General features: G+C 31.2%; 1 protein-coding gene across 1 annotated transcript; it reads right to left on the bottom strand.

Annotated features, from left to right (window-relative positions):
- Nucleotides 1–20,216: 20,216 nt before the first annotated feature.
- LOC129743912 (uncharacterized) lies at nt 20,217–20,867 on the bottom strand. Its single transcript, XM_055736150.1, has 2 exons — nt 20,715–20,867; nt 20,217–20,657 (listed from the first exon to the last, which is right to left on the bottom strand). The coding sequence occupies exons 1-2, from the start codon at nt 20,849–20,851 to the stop codon at nt 20,477–20,479; spliced, it is 318 nt and encodes a 105-aa protein (XP_055592125.1). The 5' UTR covers nt 20,852–20,867; the 3' UTR covers nt 20,217–20,476.
- Nucleotides 20,868–21,440: the final 573 nt, after the last annotated feature.

The following is a 21,440-nucleotide window of genomic DNA, read 5'->3' as shown; positions in this document are numbered from 1 at the left end:
CGCCACTACATCAGCAGCAGTCACCGTTCGGTATGCGCAGATGACTCGCAGGTTCATCAGCCGCTGCACGCTGTAAAGCTTTTGCAGATTACACTGCCTGCTCAAGGCGGCCTTTAAGGCTGCCGCTTCGTACCGCAAAATGGACGAGGTCACACTCGCCAGAACTCTCCATCTGCTGCAGCGGATCGCCGAGTTTTTCGGCATGGCCCGTGAGAGGGCTGTTGTCGCCATTTCCGCTCTTTTGCAGGCGCAGCCGACGTGGACCGTAAAACTCAGCCGGTCGTCGATCATCACCCCCCAGGTCCAACTGTCATCGGCCGTGATTGTGCTGAAATCAGGCACAATCTCGGTCTTGTAGTGAGCCAGGCGCAAGCTCTTGGAGCGCATCCAACTTTCCACCTTCTCAATCGCTACTGTGGTGAAGGGCCCAATGCCAGGAGAACCACGTCGTCATCGAATCTCACAAGTCTTATTCCCGTAGGGATACGCAGTCTCAACAGTTTGTCGTAAACGATGTTCCACAATACTAGGTCATGTATCGATCCTTGTGGAACCCCTTCCTCAACACTCACTGTTTCCAGTCTCTCACTGGTCGTATACTGTAGTTGGCGATTAAGGAAGTAACACTCCACCATCCTACAGATATATGCTGGAATCCTCATATGAATGAGCGACGACACAATCGCTTCCCAACTGACGCTGTTGAAGGCGTTCTTCACATCAAGAGCGACCACTGCGCAAAACCGGTCTCCTCTCCTCTTCCTAAGAGGGTCTACTTTAAGGACTCCGGTACGGTCATGGCCCGACCCGTGCCAAAAACTATCGGTGTGGTTGCTTCGACAGTTGACTGGAAGAGTTGTACCCATGGAGCAGGAGTTTGAGGCCGACGGTTGAAGCTTTTTGGCTGACCCACAAATTCACGGAACTGCATCTCCGTGGATTAAGTCGTTATGTTCAGCATGGCATTTTTGAGCGCAGAATCCAATCTGATTTTGAAAGAAACACATCTTCTAGTGGAGTCATCTACACCTTGTAAACAGCTCCCTGTTGAGCCGAAAGTTGAAACCACAACACTGCTGGCTGATGTTGGTCATTATGTCTAAAAGACAAAAATTCGAACAAATTCCAATGATCTCCACAAAAATTAATTTTGTTCAGTACTGTATCAACGTTAGACGACAGCGCATAGATTAAACTGATCCAATGTTCACCGCTTCTGAGAACCGCACAAAGCGAAACACAACAAAAACAAGAACAAAACGTAATAAACAGAGGTGTCTGTGTCCGGAAACTTTAGCGGGTGTTTTCAGGACAGAAGATCGTTTTCCTGGAGATCATCCACTATACACGACTCCGCGGACTAAAAAACGTTGGTATGGATGGCACGAGAACTAACTTCAGGACAAAATTCAACGAAAATCACGAAAGCAAACTAGTATACAAAAAGTAAACAAGTCAACGTGTAAAAGAAAAACCTTGGAAATGTTTTTTTAATGCGGGTTTACGTACTCACGCAGCGCTTGGTACATCATTGGACAATACCCTTACTGGCTGATTGTTTCATCCTGCTTTGTCTTTAGATACACACCAAAAATTTTATAAATTTCAACGTGCTAGAAAAGCTTGAAGACCTAAAAGTGTTTTGATAAATCTGAGATTTGTGAAAATTTAAACAAACATTTTTCTACGATTGGGAAAAAACTAGCTAATGAAATCCCATCTGATCCCGGCAGTAATCCTTTGTCGCATATTAATAGTGTACAAAATACAATATTTTTACGTCCAGCTAGTGTCAACGAGGTTCGACTAGTAATTCTATCTCTTAAAAATAAAAAGAGTCGTGGACCTGATGGATTTCCTGTAGATGCGTTAAAAAATAACAACGAAATTTTCTCTGGTATACTCATGCAATATTTTAATCACATGTTAGAGACAGGAGTTTATCCGGATTGTCTTAAAGTTGCAAAAGTTATTCCCATTTTTAAGGCAGGTGATCCACATGACGTAAATAACTACCGTCCAATTTCAACCTTAAGTGTTTTTAGTAAAGTTTTTGAAAAACTTCTAATGAATAGAATTGAAAATTTTTTAAATCAGGAAAATATACTGTACAAATTGCAGTACGGTTTCAGACCTAAAGTACGCTAATTGCTATCACAGAGTTAGTTGATTCTATTATTTCAAAAATTGATTCAAAGAATATCGTTGGTGCTTTGTTCTTGGATCTTAAAAAAGCCTTTGACACACTAAACCACGACATATTATTGTCCAAATTGAATAAATACGGAATAAGAGGTGCTGCTAACAACATCCTTCGCAGTTATTTATCGGAAAGGAAACAATTCGTAGCGATCGAAAATACTAGAAGCGATTTGAGAAACATTGATATTGGTGTACCCCAAGGAAGCAACATTGGTCCGTTACTTTTTCTTTTGTATGTAAACGATCTTTGTAATTTACCACTGAAAGGCACAGCTCGATTATTTGCTGATGATACAGCTATTTTTTATTCAGCTGCATCAACGAATGTTATAACTCAACAAATTGAAAATGATTTGAAGTTACTATCAAAATATTTTAAATGCAACTTGCTTTCTCTAAACTATACAAAAACCAAATATATGTTGTTTCGTTCTTCACATAAAAAAATACTGTCAAATAATGACCCAATTATGGATGGAATTGTTATTGAGAGAGTTCATTACTTCAAGTACCTAGGAATTTTCTTGGATGAAACACTTTCCTGGAGTTGTCACACAGAGAACCTAGTAAAAAAAAATTTCTCCTCTTTGCGGTGTTTTGTGGAAATTAAGAAACTTAGTACCCCAACATGTTCTTTTAAAGTTTTACTATGCATTTATTCAGTCTCATCTAAACTATCTTATTTTGATATGGGGAAGAGCCTCCTTGTCACATCTTCAAAAACTTCAGACCCTACAGAATAGATGTTTGAAAAACATCTTCAGACTACCCCTGCTTTTTCCTACCCAACAGCTATACTCTCTGGGAACGCACAACATTCTTCCAATAACCGAACTCTGTAATTTGCAAACCGTTATATATGTTCATGATAATATACACTCGAGTAGCAATAACCAAAACCTTAATTTTACTACGGGATTAAGAACCCACAATACCCGTCAAAATAATTACTTGCAACGATGCCGATCCATGACATCTTTAGGGCAAAAAAGAATTTCTTTTATAGGACCTACAATATACAACGCTTTACCTACTGAAATAAAGACCATCAACAACCGTTCCATGTTTAAAGTCAAAGTAGTACAGTTATTAAAAGAAAAATTGAATCGTTAAAAAAGTCGATCAACAACCAGTTTTTTAAATCAAATTTTGTTTGTTTTTGTAGCATCGTAGTTTTCTTTTGTCGTACTTTTAACTATTAATAAGTAAACTTAAGTAAATGTAGCATAATATTTGATTAGTTAACATTATTAAAAAAAAAGAAATGGATCTCTTTAAAGGAAATTTTCTTCCATTGAGATCCTTATCGTAATATTGTTTAATTATAGCATACATTTCCTCGCAGTAAATAATAAACTTTTGTGTTCTCAGCATGATTAAAATTTTGTTCGCGTTGAAATTTCTTTGTTTTTGCTGCCAGACGTGCTGAGAACAGTAGCGTCCATTACCAGGGGGCTCAATTGAGCCTCTTGGTGTGGGGGAGTGTGGTGGGCCGCTACAAAAAAAAATCAAGAAAAGATTTAATTTTACATTCATTTACATTTAAAAGACACACTCACTAGCACAAATCTGAACAGTCATTAGGCTACACGAATTTCATAGTTTAAACTACCTATTTTTATGATCATCTATCGAAATTACATCACGTTTAAACTAGACGACTTTTTATAAAAAAGTGAAAGTGTTTTGAATTCTTCTGATATGTGTTTTCACGAACCAAATCGGTTTTCTTGTACCATTTGTAAGTGATGTTTGAGTGCTTAAGGTGGCGTGTTTTGTTTTCCTTGGAGTTCGTTCGAGTTTCGTTTTCGGTAGTGTTCTGTAGTGTAAAACGGTGAAGAAATTTTTCTCGAGTGTAATGTCGATGACCATCAGATAACCGTAGTCGTACTGGTAGTGTTTGGGTTCTTCGACCAAGCAGGACATTGGTTCCCTGGAATTTTTAGACAGTTTCGAATTTCATTTGGCGACGGATTCGACGACGACTCAGGTCAATTCGGCAGACGGACGACGGGCACTGATGTGTTTGCAACTTTAAGTAATCTGAATCAAAATGGTGAGATCAATTGAAATTTATCAAAAACAACTGAAATAATGTCCTTTTAATTGTTTTTTTTTCTAGATTAAACTGATGTTGGTTAAAGGCAACTTTGTGGTGACTAATATGACGTTTGCGCAAATTTATAATAAGTTCAAGGAAAAGATTCTAACATTTCGCATCCAACGAACCAGTCAAAATACGACTAGATGAGCGTCACATCTGTGCACAATCCGGAGATGACACAGCGATTGCACATGCAGGTAGAAGGTAATTCGACCAATTCGACTATCACACCAAATACATTCATAATTCTCCTGTTTGTTTCACAGCTCGTCACCATATTCCTCGTAGGCAGTCTTTAAGTTAGTTCATCCTAATCAAATGCTAATCCATCAGTACTTCAGCAAAGCGCACTGCTTAACACAAGCTAGTTGAATAGCCGACTGATATTTCCAGCCTGGTTCTGTTTGACCAATCTTGGCGATTTGATTGGTGGTGGCAAAATGAATACCGAAACCATCGTCAGACTGCTATGTTCCAGATTGCTGAATTCATTCATCGTGCTTATAGGATGCAGCGCCTATTATAAACTACTGACAGTTTTGTCAAATGTGTAGTAATGCATATTCACAAGTTTTGGTACACATGCATATTTTATATCGATTGTGAACAAAAATCTTTACCGCATACATTACCTTGAAGAACTATATAAAAATATATAAGGGATAGAGCACTTAGTTAGCTTTTACAACAGCAGGGCCAAGATAAACGCAGTTTTTTCTTCTACGATAAGATTAGATCAGCAGCAACGGTTTTACAAAATAAAGATAGATTAGTCAACTGCGAACTTTAGTAATGATGAAGATTCTAAAATATGTTTTCTGTTTCCGCAATTTAAAAAAAATAAATTGAGCTAACGATGTTTATAAAACAAAGTGTTCAATTCCATTATTGAAATTTTTTTATCCAGAACAGAGTTTAAAAGGAGAACATTTCAAAAGATTTTTTTTTTTAAATTTTGCTTCAAACCGATAGGAAAATAATTTCATCGTTAAATTTGATGTACAATATATTTCGAAATTTAACATTTGAACAATTTTAAATTTTTGAAAGCATAAGACAAATTTAAGTTATGAAATATTTCCTGGAATATTTGATTATTTTGGGGGAAAAAACTTTCGCACAAGCAAATAAGATTAAATATTGTAATTTTAAAACATCTGGTCATTATATACGCACATTGAAAATTGAAAATGTTTTTAAAATTACTGTTTTTCAACTTAACAAACAATTTTTGATATGTACATTAATTTTTTTTTTGTATATTACTTGTTGTGTCAAACACCTACTTGCAATTCCTATAAATGGCAACGTACCACGTAATAAAATTAATTTTATGCATCATATGTTGAGCTAATAATTCAAAGCTTTATGTATTAATGTCCTAAAAGTTTTATTCATTTTTTAGGGATAATCATTATATTCATGTGCACAAAGACTGAACACAAAATTATTCACTTGTAAAATTAAATAACATATAACAGAGAAAAATTTATTAGATTCATTTACATAACTTAATACATTGAGCTTTTGGTAGCACATATCTTAAGAGAAATAAATTTTCATGGATATAAAATTTCACAGTTTTTATGAAACTTTTTGTTAAACGCTATTTTTATTTCAAATTATAGGAATCGAACGAGGGCTATTTATAACTTCAATAATTAACGTTCAATAACAAGTATTTTTACAAACTTTGAAAATTTATCAAAATTTATGACCATGAAAATTTAGTCCTCTAGAAATTTTTTTCTCCGAAAGTCTATGTTACCGAAATTTTACGCAACGCAATTTTATCCCTGTAACGATTTAAATTTATGTCATTAAAGATACTTTACTTTTGTGCATCCAATTTGACATAAGTTTACATCATCGACAATTTAATATTACCAAAGATATTCTATTCTATCAAGATACCCGGCTGAATAGTTTTTCGAACAAGTAGTCTGGGACATCAACTTTTTGTTTACTGTGCTGCCACCAGCGAAAAAGTCTTTAAGCTTCCAACTTGCATTCAAGCTTGCAAACACATAAGTTTTGCGTCTGGCCGACGAAACCACCTGAATATTACAAACGAAACACACTTTTTTTCTTACAATTTCTGAGTTAATTTTTTCTAGCACAGAAGTCGGTTTTTCGACTTCTCTTGAGAAAAGATGATGTAGTTGATTTTCAACTAGAAGGAATTGTGGCGGAAAAGTTTGAAAATGGTTATTTTTAATTTTAAGCGCTGTTTTGTGTAGTCTCTTAAAAGGAGGTAAAATGAGAAATAGAAAAAAAACAATTTTCGTAATGATTGATTTTATTCCTAGTACGAAAATTGATGGTATTAAATATTTGAATTTTGAAATTATAAAAAAAAAGAATTCATCCCACAATGGATCCAGAAAATCTTCACTGGCTGGACTGGAGATGATTCAGCCCCGACACTCGGCAGCAGTTATAGCTGCGGAAGTGAAAGTTCCTCACGACCGTAATCGGGATAAAAAAAAGTAATTCGAAGACAGGGTCGGGCATTGTCGTAAATAGTAAAATTTCCTTAGTTACATTCTGTTCGGATATCTTGTACCCACCAGTAATACCAGTTGGTTTTCGAGGACAGGTGTTTCAACACGGGAATTTGACATGCTAAAATAAATAAATTAGTCAAAAGCATTAAAAAAACTATCAGCAAATAAATTACCGTCTCATTTTAGGGTCTACAATTGATGGCATCAGCTTCAGCCACATCAATAAAGGGATTTTTGACATTCTTTGAAGGTTGGGAGGGCTCTAACCCAGCAAGAAAAAATTCATTCCCGTTCATCGATTCCGCCTCCAAATGAATAAATGGGTGGTTTTCCGAAGGCGCAGCGGCTTTGAGATTCCGAACTTTTTCCGAATATTTTCGGTCTTTTTTCTATAGAAATCCAACTTCACGCACCCATACAGTTTACAATTTCTTGTTTCTTTCGTATGTACGCAATTGCTTTTCAATGTGTTGGCTCATGGTCCGTTCACTTGGTTCAGTAGCGTGGCGGCTTGTGCTGTTGATATTGCTTGCGAAGACATTCAGTTTCACCCGTGCTTCGATGCTGTGCGGACGTGTCGGTAGTTTTTCTATAGTGTCGTGCGTATGTGGAATTGACTACTGTGTCATGTATCAGTGTTCTTAAATTTTACTTATGTGATGAAGTGATTTGTGATGAAGTGAAGAATTTGAAAAGAACGAGGAGTGGATTTTGAATGTAAGTAAACAAAAACCTTAATTATTATATTGTAAATTGAATTACATGTTTTGAATTTAAAATTGAATTCTGAAATTAGAGTTTTGAAAATCAAACAAAATTTCATAAAATTCATAAACCACTGGTTATGATTTATGAAAATTGATTTTTGAAAGTTTAAAATTGATACCCATGTCAGCACTTCGAGGTATCAGTTAAGATGGAAAACTGGAGCGTAAATTCTGATTTTTGTATTTAATGGTCTAAAAAACCAATAATCAATACATATTCCAAAAAAATATGAACCATTAGTTTAAAATCAGCAGTATCATGCAATTAAAATTTAAAATACAAAAAATTGAATTATTTTCCAACGAACAATTTTGCAAAACACCAACAAAATTTGAATTATGTTATTCAAATAACATGTTTGATTCTGTGATCTGGATTAAAGAATCCAAAAATGCAACGAAACCAAATATTTTAAAATATAAATTTGCAATTCTAAAAAAGTTAAATTTTATCAACGATTTTAAAACCTCAATAAAACACTAATTGGTCAACAGATTCTTGAAAGGTATTCTAAAATTGGAATTATAAATCTGAATCTGAATTCTGAATCTGTTATTTTCATTTGTTTCATTCGTTATATTCATTTTTACATTTTCTAATCTCGGAGATGTGACCGCAGCCGTGGCTCAATGTTGCTTCTTCGAAAACCAATTTTTAAAAGCTGTCAATTTTATTCTGTTATCCTTTTCTCGATCCTTTACCAAAATTAATTTGAGCAATGAAATAAACAGTGCAAATTAAAATCAGTTTTGGCTTTTCAGTATTCTAGATTGATCCGTTCAATTCAAAAACTCAACAAAAATCTCAATTATTATTTCTGAATTGATACTTGATAACTAAATCTGAATTTTAATCCCAAAAATAAAAAAAAATGCTTCTACCAAACGATATTCCGAAACACCAAATTAATTTCTGAAAAATCAAATATCCAATTCAGATTCCGTAATTTGAGGCTTATGAAAAGTAATTTCTAAATCCAGACTCTTATCCCAAAATACCATGTTCTGGATTGCATACTGTTAATTACCGTTATAGAATTTTAAATCTTAACTTTGCATTTCATGATGCAAATTATAAAACTTTAATTCAAAATTTAAATGAGAATATAGTTGTATTTGGAAAATTTAACTTATCAATTCGGATTTGAAAGTCACATAATAATTTTTGTGGAAACTGAAAGCAATCTGAATCGAAATCTGAAAATTCAAATCTGAATCAGAAATCTAATCTGAATCAGAAATCAAATCTGAATTCTGAATATACAATCTGAAATCTGAATCTCAAATCTGCAAACTAAAATCTGAATCTGAAACTGAAAATAGGATCTTACATTTGAATCTGAAATCAGAATGTGAAATATGGATTGTGAATATAAAATCTAAAAATTTGATTATGAATATAAAATAAGATTTGATTTTTTTTTAATTTTGTTGATTGTGAAATGCGAATCTCAATTCTCAATATGAAATCTAAATTAAAAAAAATTGAAACTGAATCTGAAATCTGAAATCTGAATCTGAAATCTGAATCTGAAATCTGAATCTGAAATCTGAATCTGAAATCTGAATCTGAAATCTGAATCTGAAATCTTAAATCTGAATCTGAAATCTGAATCTGAATCTGTAATCTGAATCTGAAATCAGAATCTGAAATCTGAAATCTGAATCTGAAATCTGAATCTGAAATCTGAATCTGAAATCTGAATCTGAAATCTGAATCTGAAATCTGAATCTGAAATCTGAATCTGAAATCTGAATCTGAAATCTGAATCTGAAATCTGAATCTGAAATCTGAATCTGAAATCTGAATCTGAAATCTGAATCTGAAATCTGAATCTGAAATCTGAATCTGAAATCTGAATCTGAAATCTGAATCTGAAATCTGAATCTGAAATCTGAATCTGAAATCTAAATCTGAAATCTGAATCTGAAATCAGAATCTGAAATCTGAAATCTGAAATCTGAAATCAGAATCTGAAATCAGAATCTGAAATCTGAATCTGAAATCTGAATCTGAAATCTGAATCTGAAATCTGAATCTAAAATCTGAATCTGAAATCTGAATCTGAAATCTGAATATGAAATCTAAATCTGAATCTGAAATTTGAATCGGAAATCTGAATCAGAAATCTGAATCTGAAATAAGAAATCTGAATATGAAATTCAAATCTGAAATCTAAATGTGAAATCTGAGTCAGAAAATTTAATCTGAAATTCCGAATCTTAACCTTGAATCTGAATTTCAAATCTAAATCTTAAATCTGAACATGAGTTTAAATGGTGAATATTGAAACTGAATTTCATCTGAATCAGAATTAGGATTTCTTAAATAATTCTATGTATTGTATGCAGTCAAATCACTGGATTCACTCTATTTTTGCGATTTTCATTATTGGTAAATGTTGAGATATTTTTTTTTATACTTATACTTTTTACAAATTTTTGTCCATTTTCAGATTAATTGAACATTGACACGAATTATTTTCAACATATTACAAAAAAATCCATTCAGTTTTTTAGAATATGTTTCAAACTTTCATAAAAAAAAATTGTTTAAATAAATGCAGTATCTGCAATGAATCTGCAAAATTTCATGATGCCGTTCGTTGAAAATCCGAAAGTCCTTCTTTTATGTCCCGGCATTGATCATATTGTATTTAATTTGTTTGTATCAAAACAAAGAGAAACTAAAAAATATTATATTTTTAAAATATCTTTTTCTTTTTTTCTCAATGCTTTGAAATGCTGAAATCCGAAATTTGTATGTATATGAAATGTATATGAGAATAAGAAATGAAGAATTCAATTCTTTTCATAAAAATAATAAAGCGAAATTTTAAAAATGACAAATCAATCTAATTTTACTGATGAACTATATATTTTATGAACAATAATTTATTGGAATTTTGATTCCTCTTTTTTGTTGAAGTACAGTTACCTCTTTTATTAAAAAAAAAATCCAAAAAATTCTTAAACAAACTCTTTTTAATTTTTCAAAAGATTAACTTTTAACTTTGATTCTTCTTCAAAACCAATTTGAAAATTTTTCATATTTTTTATAATTTAATTTAAACGATTAAAATGATTTTCAATGGGCTCTGCAGAAAAGTAAAGAAAAAAACGACGAAAAACTGTTACAGCGCAGCTCGGACCCGAATCCCATCCCTTGTATGCACCCTTCGAGCATCTGGTACGATGTCCGAGGGGCGTTTCTTCCGCTTTCGGAGCTTTCGGATGAATCACAAGGAACTCACTCGAAGGTCGCGTTCACTTTCGGCGACTCCGGCTGCAATTTTTGTTTCAACTGCTATTTCGCAGTTGCGCTCCGGATTTATTTCGCTGCGAAGCGGAAAATTCATTTAAAAAATCACTGGGAAGCGGTTTCTGGATATCCTTCACAGGCAGGGTGGACAATTTGTAGCGAAGTAATTCTTATTATTCCTCTTCTTCCGATTCGAGGGCCCAGCAATTAGTTATTTATAACAGTTACTGATAAATAACTAATTGCTGTGCCAAATTCGAATTATCACTGAAAGGACAAAGTGAAATGCTCCGGCAAACCAGTAAAAATATAATATTGTTATGTAGGAAAGCTCACGTAAAAAGCTTCACATACCTGCCAGTTCTAACGTCCGAGTTCTGGTCCATCCGTTTTAAAGTTTTTGTTTCCGCTTCACACTGGTTACACAGTAGAAACGGCAGCTGCCACTATCTCTGACAAATAATTTCTCCACAAGACATAAACAAAAACGCCGAAATGCTGTTAAAATTTTCGAACTAATAATTAAAGCCTTATTCGTCAATATTATTTTGGCGCTAGTGTTTTGTCCCCAATATTTCTCAGAAGCCGATAACACCTGATATTATGTCAAATGAGTCATTTAATTAATGTCTGAGAATTTATGGCTTCAAGCGTTTCTGTTTATTGGAGTGTAAATTTATGTCAAAAGTGATGCTTTAATTTTGTGCATCCAATTTGACATAAATTTACACCAAAAAATTAATAGTGTGTAGGATATAAGATATGTTTTGCCAGCGATAAGCAAGCTTGTTAGTGCCGGCCCTATGCCGATATCACCACCTCCAAGGAAGGTCATTATTGGAGTAGAGTCTAATTTGTTGGTGCGGAGTAGAATCTGATTTGATATCGAAAACCGTGCAACAAGATTGTTAATCATTTCAACAAATTGAAAATCTTTCGATTCTTTTTCAATAACTTAAAAGAATAAGTTTGATCATTCTAAATCAACCACAATAAAAATTGAATCATGTGATACAAATTAAAAAAATAAATATGCCAAAAATAAAATACTCTGTACCCGGCTCTTCTTCCGTCTGTTAAAGGCGCTTTCACTGCTGTTGTGCCTTTATGTGGCTTCCAAAAAAAGCAAAAAAAAAACGCTTCCAGGAACAGAGTTTAGAATTTCACTTGAGGGCGCCTTGTTGGGAGACGAGATAAAAAAAAAGAAGAGAAAAAATTGATCCTCGATCAACCTGACGGCTGGTGCCAGAATTAATAAACAAACAAACCTAAAGTGTTTCTGGTGCTTGTTTTCACTCTCTTGTATTTTCTTTGAGATGTTTTATTTATGAAAAAAAAAACATCATACGAGCAAAGAGACTCTGACTGACTGACTGACGGACTGACGGATGGACAGCAGCAGCAGGACATCAAATTGAGGGGAAGAAATCCAGGTAAGATAACAAGATTCCAACAAAGGGAAAAAGTAGAAGAAAGAACGAAAAAAACGACAAGTGCTTGCAACTGTTGGCTCGTTTGTCAAACGCGTATGTATGATCTCTCGGAGCCCATCGGTTTCGATCAGTCATGTATCATTTTTCAGGCCTTCATTATCTAATTGTTCGATCTAATTTGGATTCGTTTAGTGTCCAGCAGCGGGTCGTGGCTGGCTTTTTACGTCTTCATAGAGGACTCAAAACCCGCCCAGGCTTTCCGATCCTAAAACCAGTTGGACAGTCGTCAGTCAGCGATATCACAATTTTGAGGAAACAGAGATACAGATGTGTATCGCTACACGTGATTATGTAGTTCTTTCGGATATCAACTTGATCGGAGGAACCTCCCAAGTGATCGATCATTCGATAGGATGGAGAAGGAAAAAAACCCAAGAGTACGTTCGTAGTTCGACATTCCGAAGGCGTCGATCTCCATATGGATGGACGGATTTCGAACGCTGGGAAGGAGATCAAGGCTGGCTCGGGTATGGCTGGATAGGACAGCATTATTTGGCTCCTGTACGGAAAGTTGTTCACAGGTTTCGTAAGATTCCGGTTTTGGCCAAAAGTGTTACTTGTCCTCTTGTCCAAATTTAGCACGATCGAACTGAGTGAAGATTTATTTTTTAATTCTGAAAATTGAACAGTGAAAATAGTGTATGATTTATAATTTCATCTTAATCCTTGATAAAGGAGACTGGGTCATTCGGCCCAAAGCCGTAATGCATAAGGCCATTCGAAACTCTTGCAATCTATTTATTCGGCTCATCAACTTTCGGTCTAATAACTCATTGCTCTATCGCATTATTATATTTTACATCGATATCTAAAATTCTTTCAAGCCTAACGGGCATTCAGCATAAGATTTATTCAGCCTATCATCCATTTGGACTTACATCCATTCGACATGTCGTGAAAACTATGTAAGTTAATAAATAAATCCATTCGACATGATATTCATTTTTCTGAATAATAATTGTAAAAAATGATCATTCGACTAAACGGCTGTGAGACCTGACGACGATTCGGCATATCATGTTTTTAACTTTTAAGCATAAAATTTAACAAATTATTGAGTTAATCTAGATAATATTTAATTCATGAATTGCTTCAACTGACTTTCAATGAGTGATAAATTCGTGGTCAGTAAATATAGTTGGACCAAATTGGATGAATTTACTCTTTTTAAAAACAATCCTTTGCGAGTTAGCTTTCAGTTGTTCTGAGTTGAAATTTCAATATCTACCTATATATTATACATTTCTATAATTTCAAAGCTACAAAAAGTGATTTATTGATTATATGCCCTTTTGTGATATTCGTCAAATTTCATATTCATGATATGGCAGACATTTCACCAAAAAGCTTTTTGAGGAAATTTTTGGAACTTCAATACCATGGAGAAATTGGCTATTTAAGACCCAATTTGTGAGTTTGATACTGGATCGAAGCGATTGACATGTCACAAAAAAGGATATTTAGGGAACATTTTGGAATTTCAGGTCCATAGAATGCTATTCTGCAACTTCCATACACGCATTCGACAAAATTCGGTCCCTTTGAAACCTTTGTTCAGCAAAATTCGAACTTTGTAGCCACGCGATTAAGAAGATTTGAGACTTTCGGTTGCGGGTATTCCGTCTAACATCATTTTCGTCATTTTTGACATAGTTGCCAATTTTGTCATTTTGTCATATATTTTGTCATTTTTGTAATTTTTGTTATTTTGGTAATTTTTGTAATTTTTGTAATTTTTGTAATCTTTGTCATTTTTGTCATTTTTGTCATTTTTGTCATTTTTGTCATTTTTGTCATTTTTGTCATTTTTGTCATTTTTGTCATTTTTGTCATTTTTGTCATTTTTGTCATTTTTGTCATTTTTGTCATTTTTGTCATTTTTGTCATTTTTGTCATTTTTGTCATTTTTGTCATTTTTGTCATTTTTGTCATTTTTGTCATTTTTGTCATTTTTGTCATTTTTGTCATTTTTGTCATTTTTGTCATTTTTGTATTTTTTGTAATTTTTGTATTTTTTGTAATTTTTGTAATTTTTGTAATTTTTGTAATTTTTGTAATTTTTGTAATTTTTGTAATTTTTGTAATTTTTGTAATTTTTGTAATTTTTGTAATTTTTGTAATTTTTGTAATTTTTGTAATTTTTGTAATTTTTGTAATTTTTGTAATTTTTGTAATTTTTGTCATTTTTGTCATTTTTGTAATTTTTGTAATTTTTGTAATTTTTGTCATTTTTGTAATTTTTGTAATTTTTGTAATTTTTGTAATTTTTGTAATTTTTGTAATTTTTGTAATTTTTGTAATTTTTGTAATTTTTTAATTTTTGTAATTTTTGTAATTTTTGTAATTTTTGTTATTTTTGTAATTTTTGTAATTTTTGTAATTTTTGTAATTTTTGTTATTTTTGTAATTTTTGTTATTTTTGTAATTTTTGTAATTTTTGTAATTTTTGTAATTTTCGTAATTTTTGTAATTTTTGTAATTTTTGTAATTTTTGTAATTTTTGTAATTTTTGTTATTTTTGTAATTTTTGTAATTTTTGTAATTTTTGTCATTTTTGTCATTTTTGTTCTTCTTGTAATTTTTGTAATTTTTGTAATTTTTGTAATTTTTGTCATTTTTGTCATTTTTGTCATTTTTGTTCTTCTTGTAATTTTTATAATTTTTGTAATTTTTGTAATTTTTGTAATTTTTGTAATTTTTGTAATTTTTGTAATTTTTGTAATTTTTGTAATTTTTGTATTTTTTGTAATTTTTGTAATTTTTGTAATTTTTGTATTTTTTGTAGTTTTTGTAATTTTTGTTATTTTTGTAATTTTTGTAATTTTTGTTATTTTTGTAATTTTTGTAATTTTTGTAATTTTTAAATTTTTTGTAATTTTTGTAATTTTTGTAATTTTTGTAATTTTTGTAATTTTTGTAATTTTTGTAATTTTTGTAATTTTTGTAATTTTTGTAATTTTTGTAATTTTTTATTATTTGTGTAATTTTTGTAATTTCTTTAATTTATGTAAATTTTGTCTTTTTTGTCTTTTTTGTCTTTTTTGTCTTTTTTGTCTTTTTTGTCTTTTTTGTCTTTTTTGTCTTTTTTGTCTTTTTTGTCTTTTTTGTCTTTTTTGTCTTTTTTGTCTTTTTTGTCTTTTTTGTCTTTTTTGTCTTTTTTGTCTTTTTTGTCTTTTTTGTCTTTTTAGTCATTTTTGTCTTTTTTGTCTTTTTTGTCTTTTTTGTCTTTTTTGTCTTTTTTGTCTTTTTTGTCTTTTTTGTCTTTTTTGTCTTTTTTGTCTTTTTTGTCTTTTTTGTCTTTTTTGTCTTTTTTGTCTTTTTTGTCTTTTTTGTCTTTTTTGTTATTTTTGTCATTTTTGTCATTTTTGTCATTTTTGTCATTTTTGTCATTTTTCTCATTTTTGTCATTTTTGTCATTTTTGTCATTTTTGTCATTTTTGTCATTTTTGTCATTTTTGTCATTTTTGTCATTTTTGTCATTTTTGTCATTTTTGTCATTTTTGTCATTTTTGTCATTTTTGTCATTTTTGTCATTTTTGTCATTTTTGTCATTTTTGTCATTTTTGTCATTTTTGTCATTTTTGTCATTTTTGTCATTTTTGTCATTTTTGCCATTTTTGTCATTTTTGTCATTTTTGTCATTTTTGTCATTTTTGTCATTTTTGTCATTTTTGTCATTTTTGTCATTTTTGTCATTTTTGTCATTTTTGTCATTTTTGTCATTTTTGTCATTTTTGTCATTTTTGTCATTTTTGTCATTTTTGTCATTTTTGTCATTTTTGTCATTTTTGTCATTTTTGTCATTTTTGTCATTTTTGTCATTTTTGTCATTTTTGTCATTTTTGTCATTTTTGTCATTTTTGTCATTTTTGTCATTTTTGTCATTTTTGTCATTTTTGTCATTTTTGTCATTTTTGTCATTTTTGTCATTTTTGTCATTTTTGTCATTTTTGTCATTTTTGTCATTTTTGTCATTTTTGTCATTTTTGTCATTTTTGTCATTTTTGTCATTTTTGTCATTTTTGTCATTTTTGTCATTTTTGTCATTTTTGTCATTTTTGTCATTTTTGTCATTTTTGTCATTTTTGTCATTTTTGTCATTTTTATCATTTTTGTCATTTTTATCATTTTTGTCATTTTTGTCATTTTTGTCATTTTTGTCATTTTTGTCATTTTTGTCATTTTTGTCATTTTTGTCATTTTTGTCATTTTTGTCATTTTTGTCATTTTTGTCATTTTTGTCATTTTTGTCATTTTTGTCATTTTTGTCATTTTTGTCATCTTTGTCATTTTTGTCATTTTTGTCATTTTTGTCATTTTTGTCATTTTTGTCATTTTTCTCATTTTTCTCATTTTTGTCATTTTTGTCATTTTTGTCATTTTTGTCATTTTTGTCATTTTTGTCATTTTTGTCATTTTTGTCATTTTTGTCATTTTTGTCATTTTTGTCATTTTTGTCATTTTTGTCATTTTTGTCATTTTTGTCATTTTTGTCATTTTTGTCATTTTTGTCATTTTTGTCATTTTTGTCATTTTTGTCATTTTTGTCATTTTTGTCATTTTTGTCATTTTTGTCATTTTTGTCATTTTTGTCATTTTTGTCATTTTTGTCATTTTTGTCATTTTTGTCATTTTTGTCATTTTTGTCATTTTTGTCATTTTTGTCATTTTTGTCATTTTTGTCATTTTTGTCATTTTTGTCATTTTTGTCATTTTTGTCATTTTTGTCATTTTTGTCATTTTTGTCATTTTTGTCATTTTTGTCATTTTTGTCATTTTTGTCATTTTTGTCATTTTTGTCATTTTTGTCATTTTTGTCATTTTTGTCATTTTTGTCATTTTTGTCATTTTTGTCATTTTTGTCATTTTTGTCATTTTTGTCATTTTTGTCATTTTTGTCATTTTTGTCATTTTTGTCATTTTTGTCATTTTTGTCATTTTTGTCATTTTTGTCATTTTTGTCATTTTTGTCATTTTTGTCATCTTTGTCATTTTTGTCATTTTTGTCATTTTTGTCATTTTTGTCATTTTTGTCATTTTTGTCATTTTTGTCATTTTTGTCATTTTTGTCATTTTTGTCATTTTTGTCATTTTTGTCATTTTTGTCATTTTTGTCATTTTTGTCATTTTTGTCATTTTTGTCATTTTTGTCATTTTTGTCATTTTTGTCATTTTTGTCATTTTTGTCATTTTTGTCATTTTTGTCATTTTTGTCATATTTGTCATTTTTGTCATTTTTGTCATTTTTGTCATTTTTGTCATTTTTGTCATTTTTGTCATTTTTGTCATTTTTGTCATTTTTGTCAATTTTGTCATTTTTGTCATTTTTGTCATTTTTGTCATTTTTGTCATTTTTGTCATTTTTGTCATTTTTGTCATTTTTGTCATTTTTGTCATTTTTGTCATTTTTGTCATTTTTGTCATTTTTGTAATTTTTGTAATTTTTGTCATTTTTGTCATTTTTGTAATTTTTGTAATTTTTGTAATTTTTGTAATTTTTGTAATTTTTGTAATTTTTTTAATTTTTGTAATTTTTGTAATTTTTGTAATTTTTGTAATTTTTGTAATTTTTGTAATTTTTGTAATTTTTGTAATTTTTGTAATTTTTGTAATTTTTGTAATTTTTGTAATTTTTGTCATTTTTGTCATTTTTGTCATTTTTGTCATTTTTGTCATTTTTGTCATTTTTGTCATTTTTGTCATTTTTGTCATTTTTGTCATTTTTGTCATTTTTGTCATTTTTGTCATTTTTGTCATTTTTGTCATTTTTGTCATTTTTGTCATTTTTGTCATTTTTGTCATTTTTGTCATTTTTGTCATTTTTGTCATTTTTGTCATTTTTGTCATTTTTGTCATTTTTGTCATTTTTGTCATTTTTGTCATTTTTGTCATTTTTGTCATTTTTGTCATTTTTGTCATTTTTGTCATTTTTGTCATTTTTGTCATTTTTGTCATTTTTGTCATTTTTGTCATTTTTGTCATTTTTGTCATTTTTGTCATTTTTGTCATTTTTGTCATTTTTGTCATTTTTGTCATTTTTGTCATTTTTGTCATTTTTGTCATTTTTGTCATTTTTGTCATTTTTGTCATTTTTGTCATTTTTGTCATTTTTGTCATTTTTGTCATTTTTGTCGTTCTTGTCATTTTTGCCATTTTTTCTTCCAATTTTGTTTTTTCAAAATTTTATGAAAATACATCACAAAAATTCAACTGGTTGCTTTAAAGGATTTTGCAATGAGTTAATCTTTTCGATCTTAATTTTTTATGAGTTTTCAGAGGGTTGAAAATTCAAAACTTTCAGCGCTTTTATGCATCCTCACATATTTGATTCAGCTGATTTTTTATGCATTAATATTTTTTTAGTTAATTAACAAATTGAAAACGGTATTGAACCCCGAGATGGTAATTTTCGCAGCCACCTTAACGAAGGCTTGTCTTTAAATCCCTTTTTTGTTTGAAGACTTCTTAGAACGATTTTTCCCTGTTTAGATGTTTATATTTGGGTTATTTAGTTACCTTAAAAAAAAATGAACAATTCAATTGTTTTTGCATAATTTTTCTTTCAGAAATCAACGATAATTTTCTTCAGGCTCTTTTAAAACTTACAAAATGAAGAAACTTTTGATCTGTTAACCGTCCGAAAACGATAGGAAAATCGCTTGTCAAAACATTCTTTAAAAATACCAGCTGATTCCTAGTTATGTTTCCAATCACTTTCATAAACCATTCCCCACCCATTCCAGCAACAAATTTTTAGGAGCTTAACTGACCAAACCGGGCGGAACACCTCGGAAAAAAGGTGTTTTATTTATTTACGGGAATTATTTCTATCGGTCATCGCCGCTGCATCGAAGTTTAGAATCATTTAATGCGCTGCTCTTTTTCTTCATATTCTGTCTCTTGTTGCGGTCTTCTTCTGGGCCCTTCGAGGGGATCAACGAAGCAGCGCGATAATCAAAGGCGGGGAAGATCTTTTGAACTTGGTCATGCCCTAGCCCAACACCGTTCACATACGTGCGTAATGAACTCAATTAAGCCCAACGAGCCCGAAAACGATGATAGTCGATAAATTCTAGGGCGCAAAACATATTCCCTTTTATGAGCCAGAAGACTCGCAGCTGATGAAGGAATTATACCTCATCCTAAAGGTGCGCGTTCCTAAGAAGGGACGACTGTTCCTAAGTTTGGCCCCTTAGCTCCGATGTTTCGGTTCCGGTGGGCAACATTTTGTTCACATTCTATTGGAGGTTGAGTCATTAAAACGGCTGCGCCACGCCGGAATGGTGTTACATTTTTCCTAAATAGCTTGAAAACTGAACAGTCTTGGCTTGGATCTCTTTTTCTCTCTCCCTATTTCTGTCGGGTTCACAAACAGGAAGAGGATCAAGCGTTACTAAATGGACTCCCTAATTGAACAGCTGGAAGTCTAGAAATAATTTCACACTTGGTGGTTTTCTACACCTTTCAATTTGTGTGGGCGAAACGATGTGGTTTCGGAATCGGCTTGGGAAGAATCGAACGTTGATCTTGTCGATGTTATGGGCATAAAACAAGGTTCAACCATAAAGTTCCATGATCATTCCAGTATGTTTGCCATTGGTCGGGTTCCAAAAATTGATACTTATGTCTCAATAATCTGTATGATTAATTCAATGTCATAGTATTTTTGAAAAATTCTCAGTGATTTAATAAGAAGATAGATTAACCTAAAAAATAATATCTTAGGGAACTTGAAACAGCCTTGGAGATTGAAACAATTCAAACTTTTGTACAAATATTCCTATTTACTGTAAATTACCCTCATCACATCTTGAGTAAATATGACACTTTTGGAAGTTTGATGGCTGGTTTCTTTATTACATCCAAAAAAATCGGGTGAAAACAAGCTTCCGGGACCCTCAATTAATTTTTGAAAGTTTTGCATCATTACTTTTTTAACAGTTTGGTTGGCTTAACATCGCTTAACTCTCTTGCTTCTCTACCAATTTGTGAAAAATGTATACCTAGTTTTGGTAACCTCATAATGTAATATCAATGTAATATCAAAACTATTGGTTATTCACTTCATCTTCTAGCCAGTGTTGAGCTTTGTTAACTTGAAACGCTAGTTAAATTAAATGTTTACATCCAGAAAAATGCTCCTAAAAGTAGATACGATCCTTGACCCCGAGAATAAATCCTATGGCACGGATCAGCCAACAAGGCTCCAACTGATAGGAATCATAGAAAAACAAACTGTGAATCACATTGTAGATAACGATAGATGCAACCATCATCAGCGCACTTCTTCCATAGTATCGCACCTGGTCCTGCTGTGTCAGTCTAAAATAGAAAGTGAATAATAATTTAATTAGTCTTCTAATGATATTTTTACCTTACTTTCTGGCGTAAACCCGAAAATATGGATCATTGTCTTTGAGGGCTTGAACTATGCGAGAAATTTGAACCACCGAAGGACACTGAGCGTGTCTGATGTCTGCGACAATTTTCTTTGACTGTTTTGACTGCAATTCCATGCCAAATATTTTGAGATTTAATTTGATTTTTGAATTTGTTTTGATTTGTTAGATCTGAAAAGATAGGTTACTATGATTTATTTTTTTACAAAAATAACGTAAGATACCTACGTAGATTTTTAAAATTTTTTTAAGGTTTTTTGTTTTTTTTTTCATAGGAATTTCGAGTTTTACTTGGCCGTCGACTGATATTATTCTACTTATAAAAATTGCTAAATTTCATATATCTCCAAAGATCTGTGTTGATTTTTTTTTAACTCGAAGGTAGGGGAGGAGCGGGCTATATGCGCCTATTAAGCAGAACACTGATTTAATCAAATATCACATAGAATATGTGTACAAAAACTATATACACGTGTGCAGGCATCTGTTTTCTATACATTGGAGTAATTTTTATGTTAAAATTTTCTTCTGTTTCCAAGAAAATGATTTTATTATAAATGCTGTCCAAAATGCCGAACCTCAAACTGTGCGGGCTAAATGCGCCTATTTATGTTTTGAACAAAATTTCTGTTTTTTGGGCAATATTTCCGTATAATTTCATTGAAACTGCTAGAAAGTAATAATTTTCGTACGACAAAGCTGAAGT

This window comes from Uranotaenia lowii, chromosome 2 (assembly GCF_029784155.1).
Source record: "Uranotaenia lowii strain MFRU-FL chromosome 2, ASM2978415v1, whole genome shotgun sequence".
NCBI classification, from domain to species: domain Eukaryota; kingdom Metazoa; phylum Arthropoda; class Insecta; order Diptera; family Culicidae; genus Uranotaenia; species Uranotaenia lowii.
This window is presented reverse-complemented; position numbering and strand designations above follow the sequence as displayed.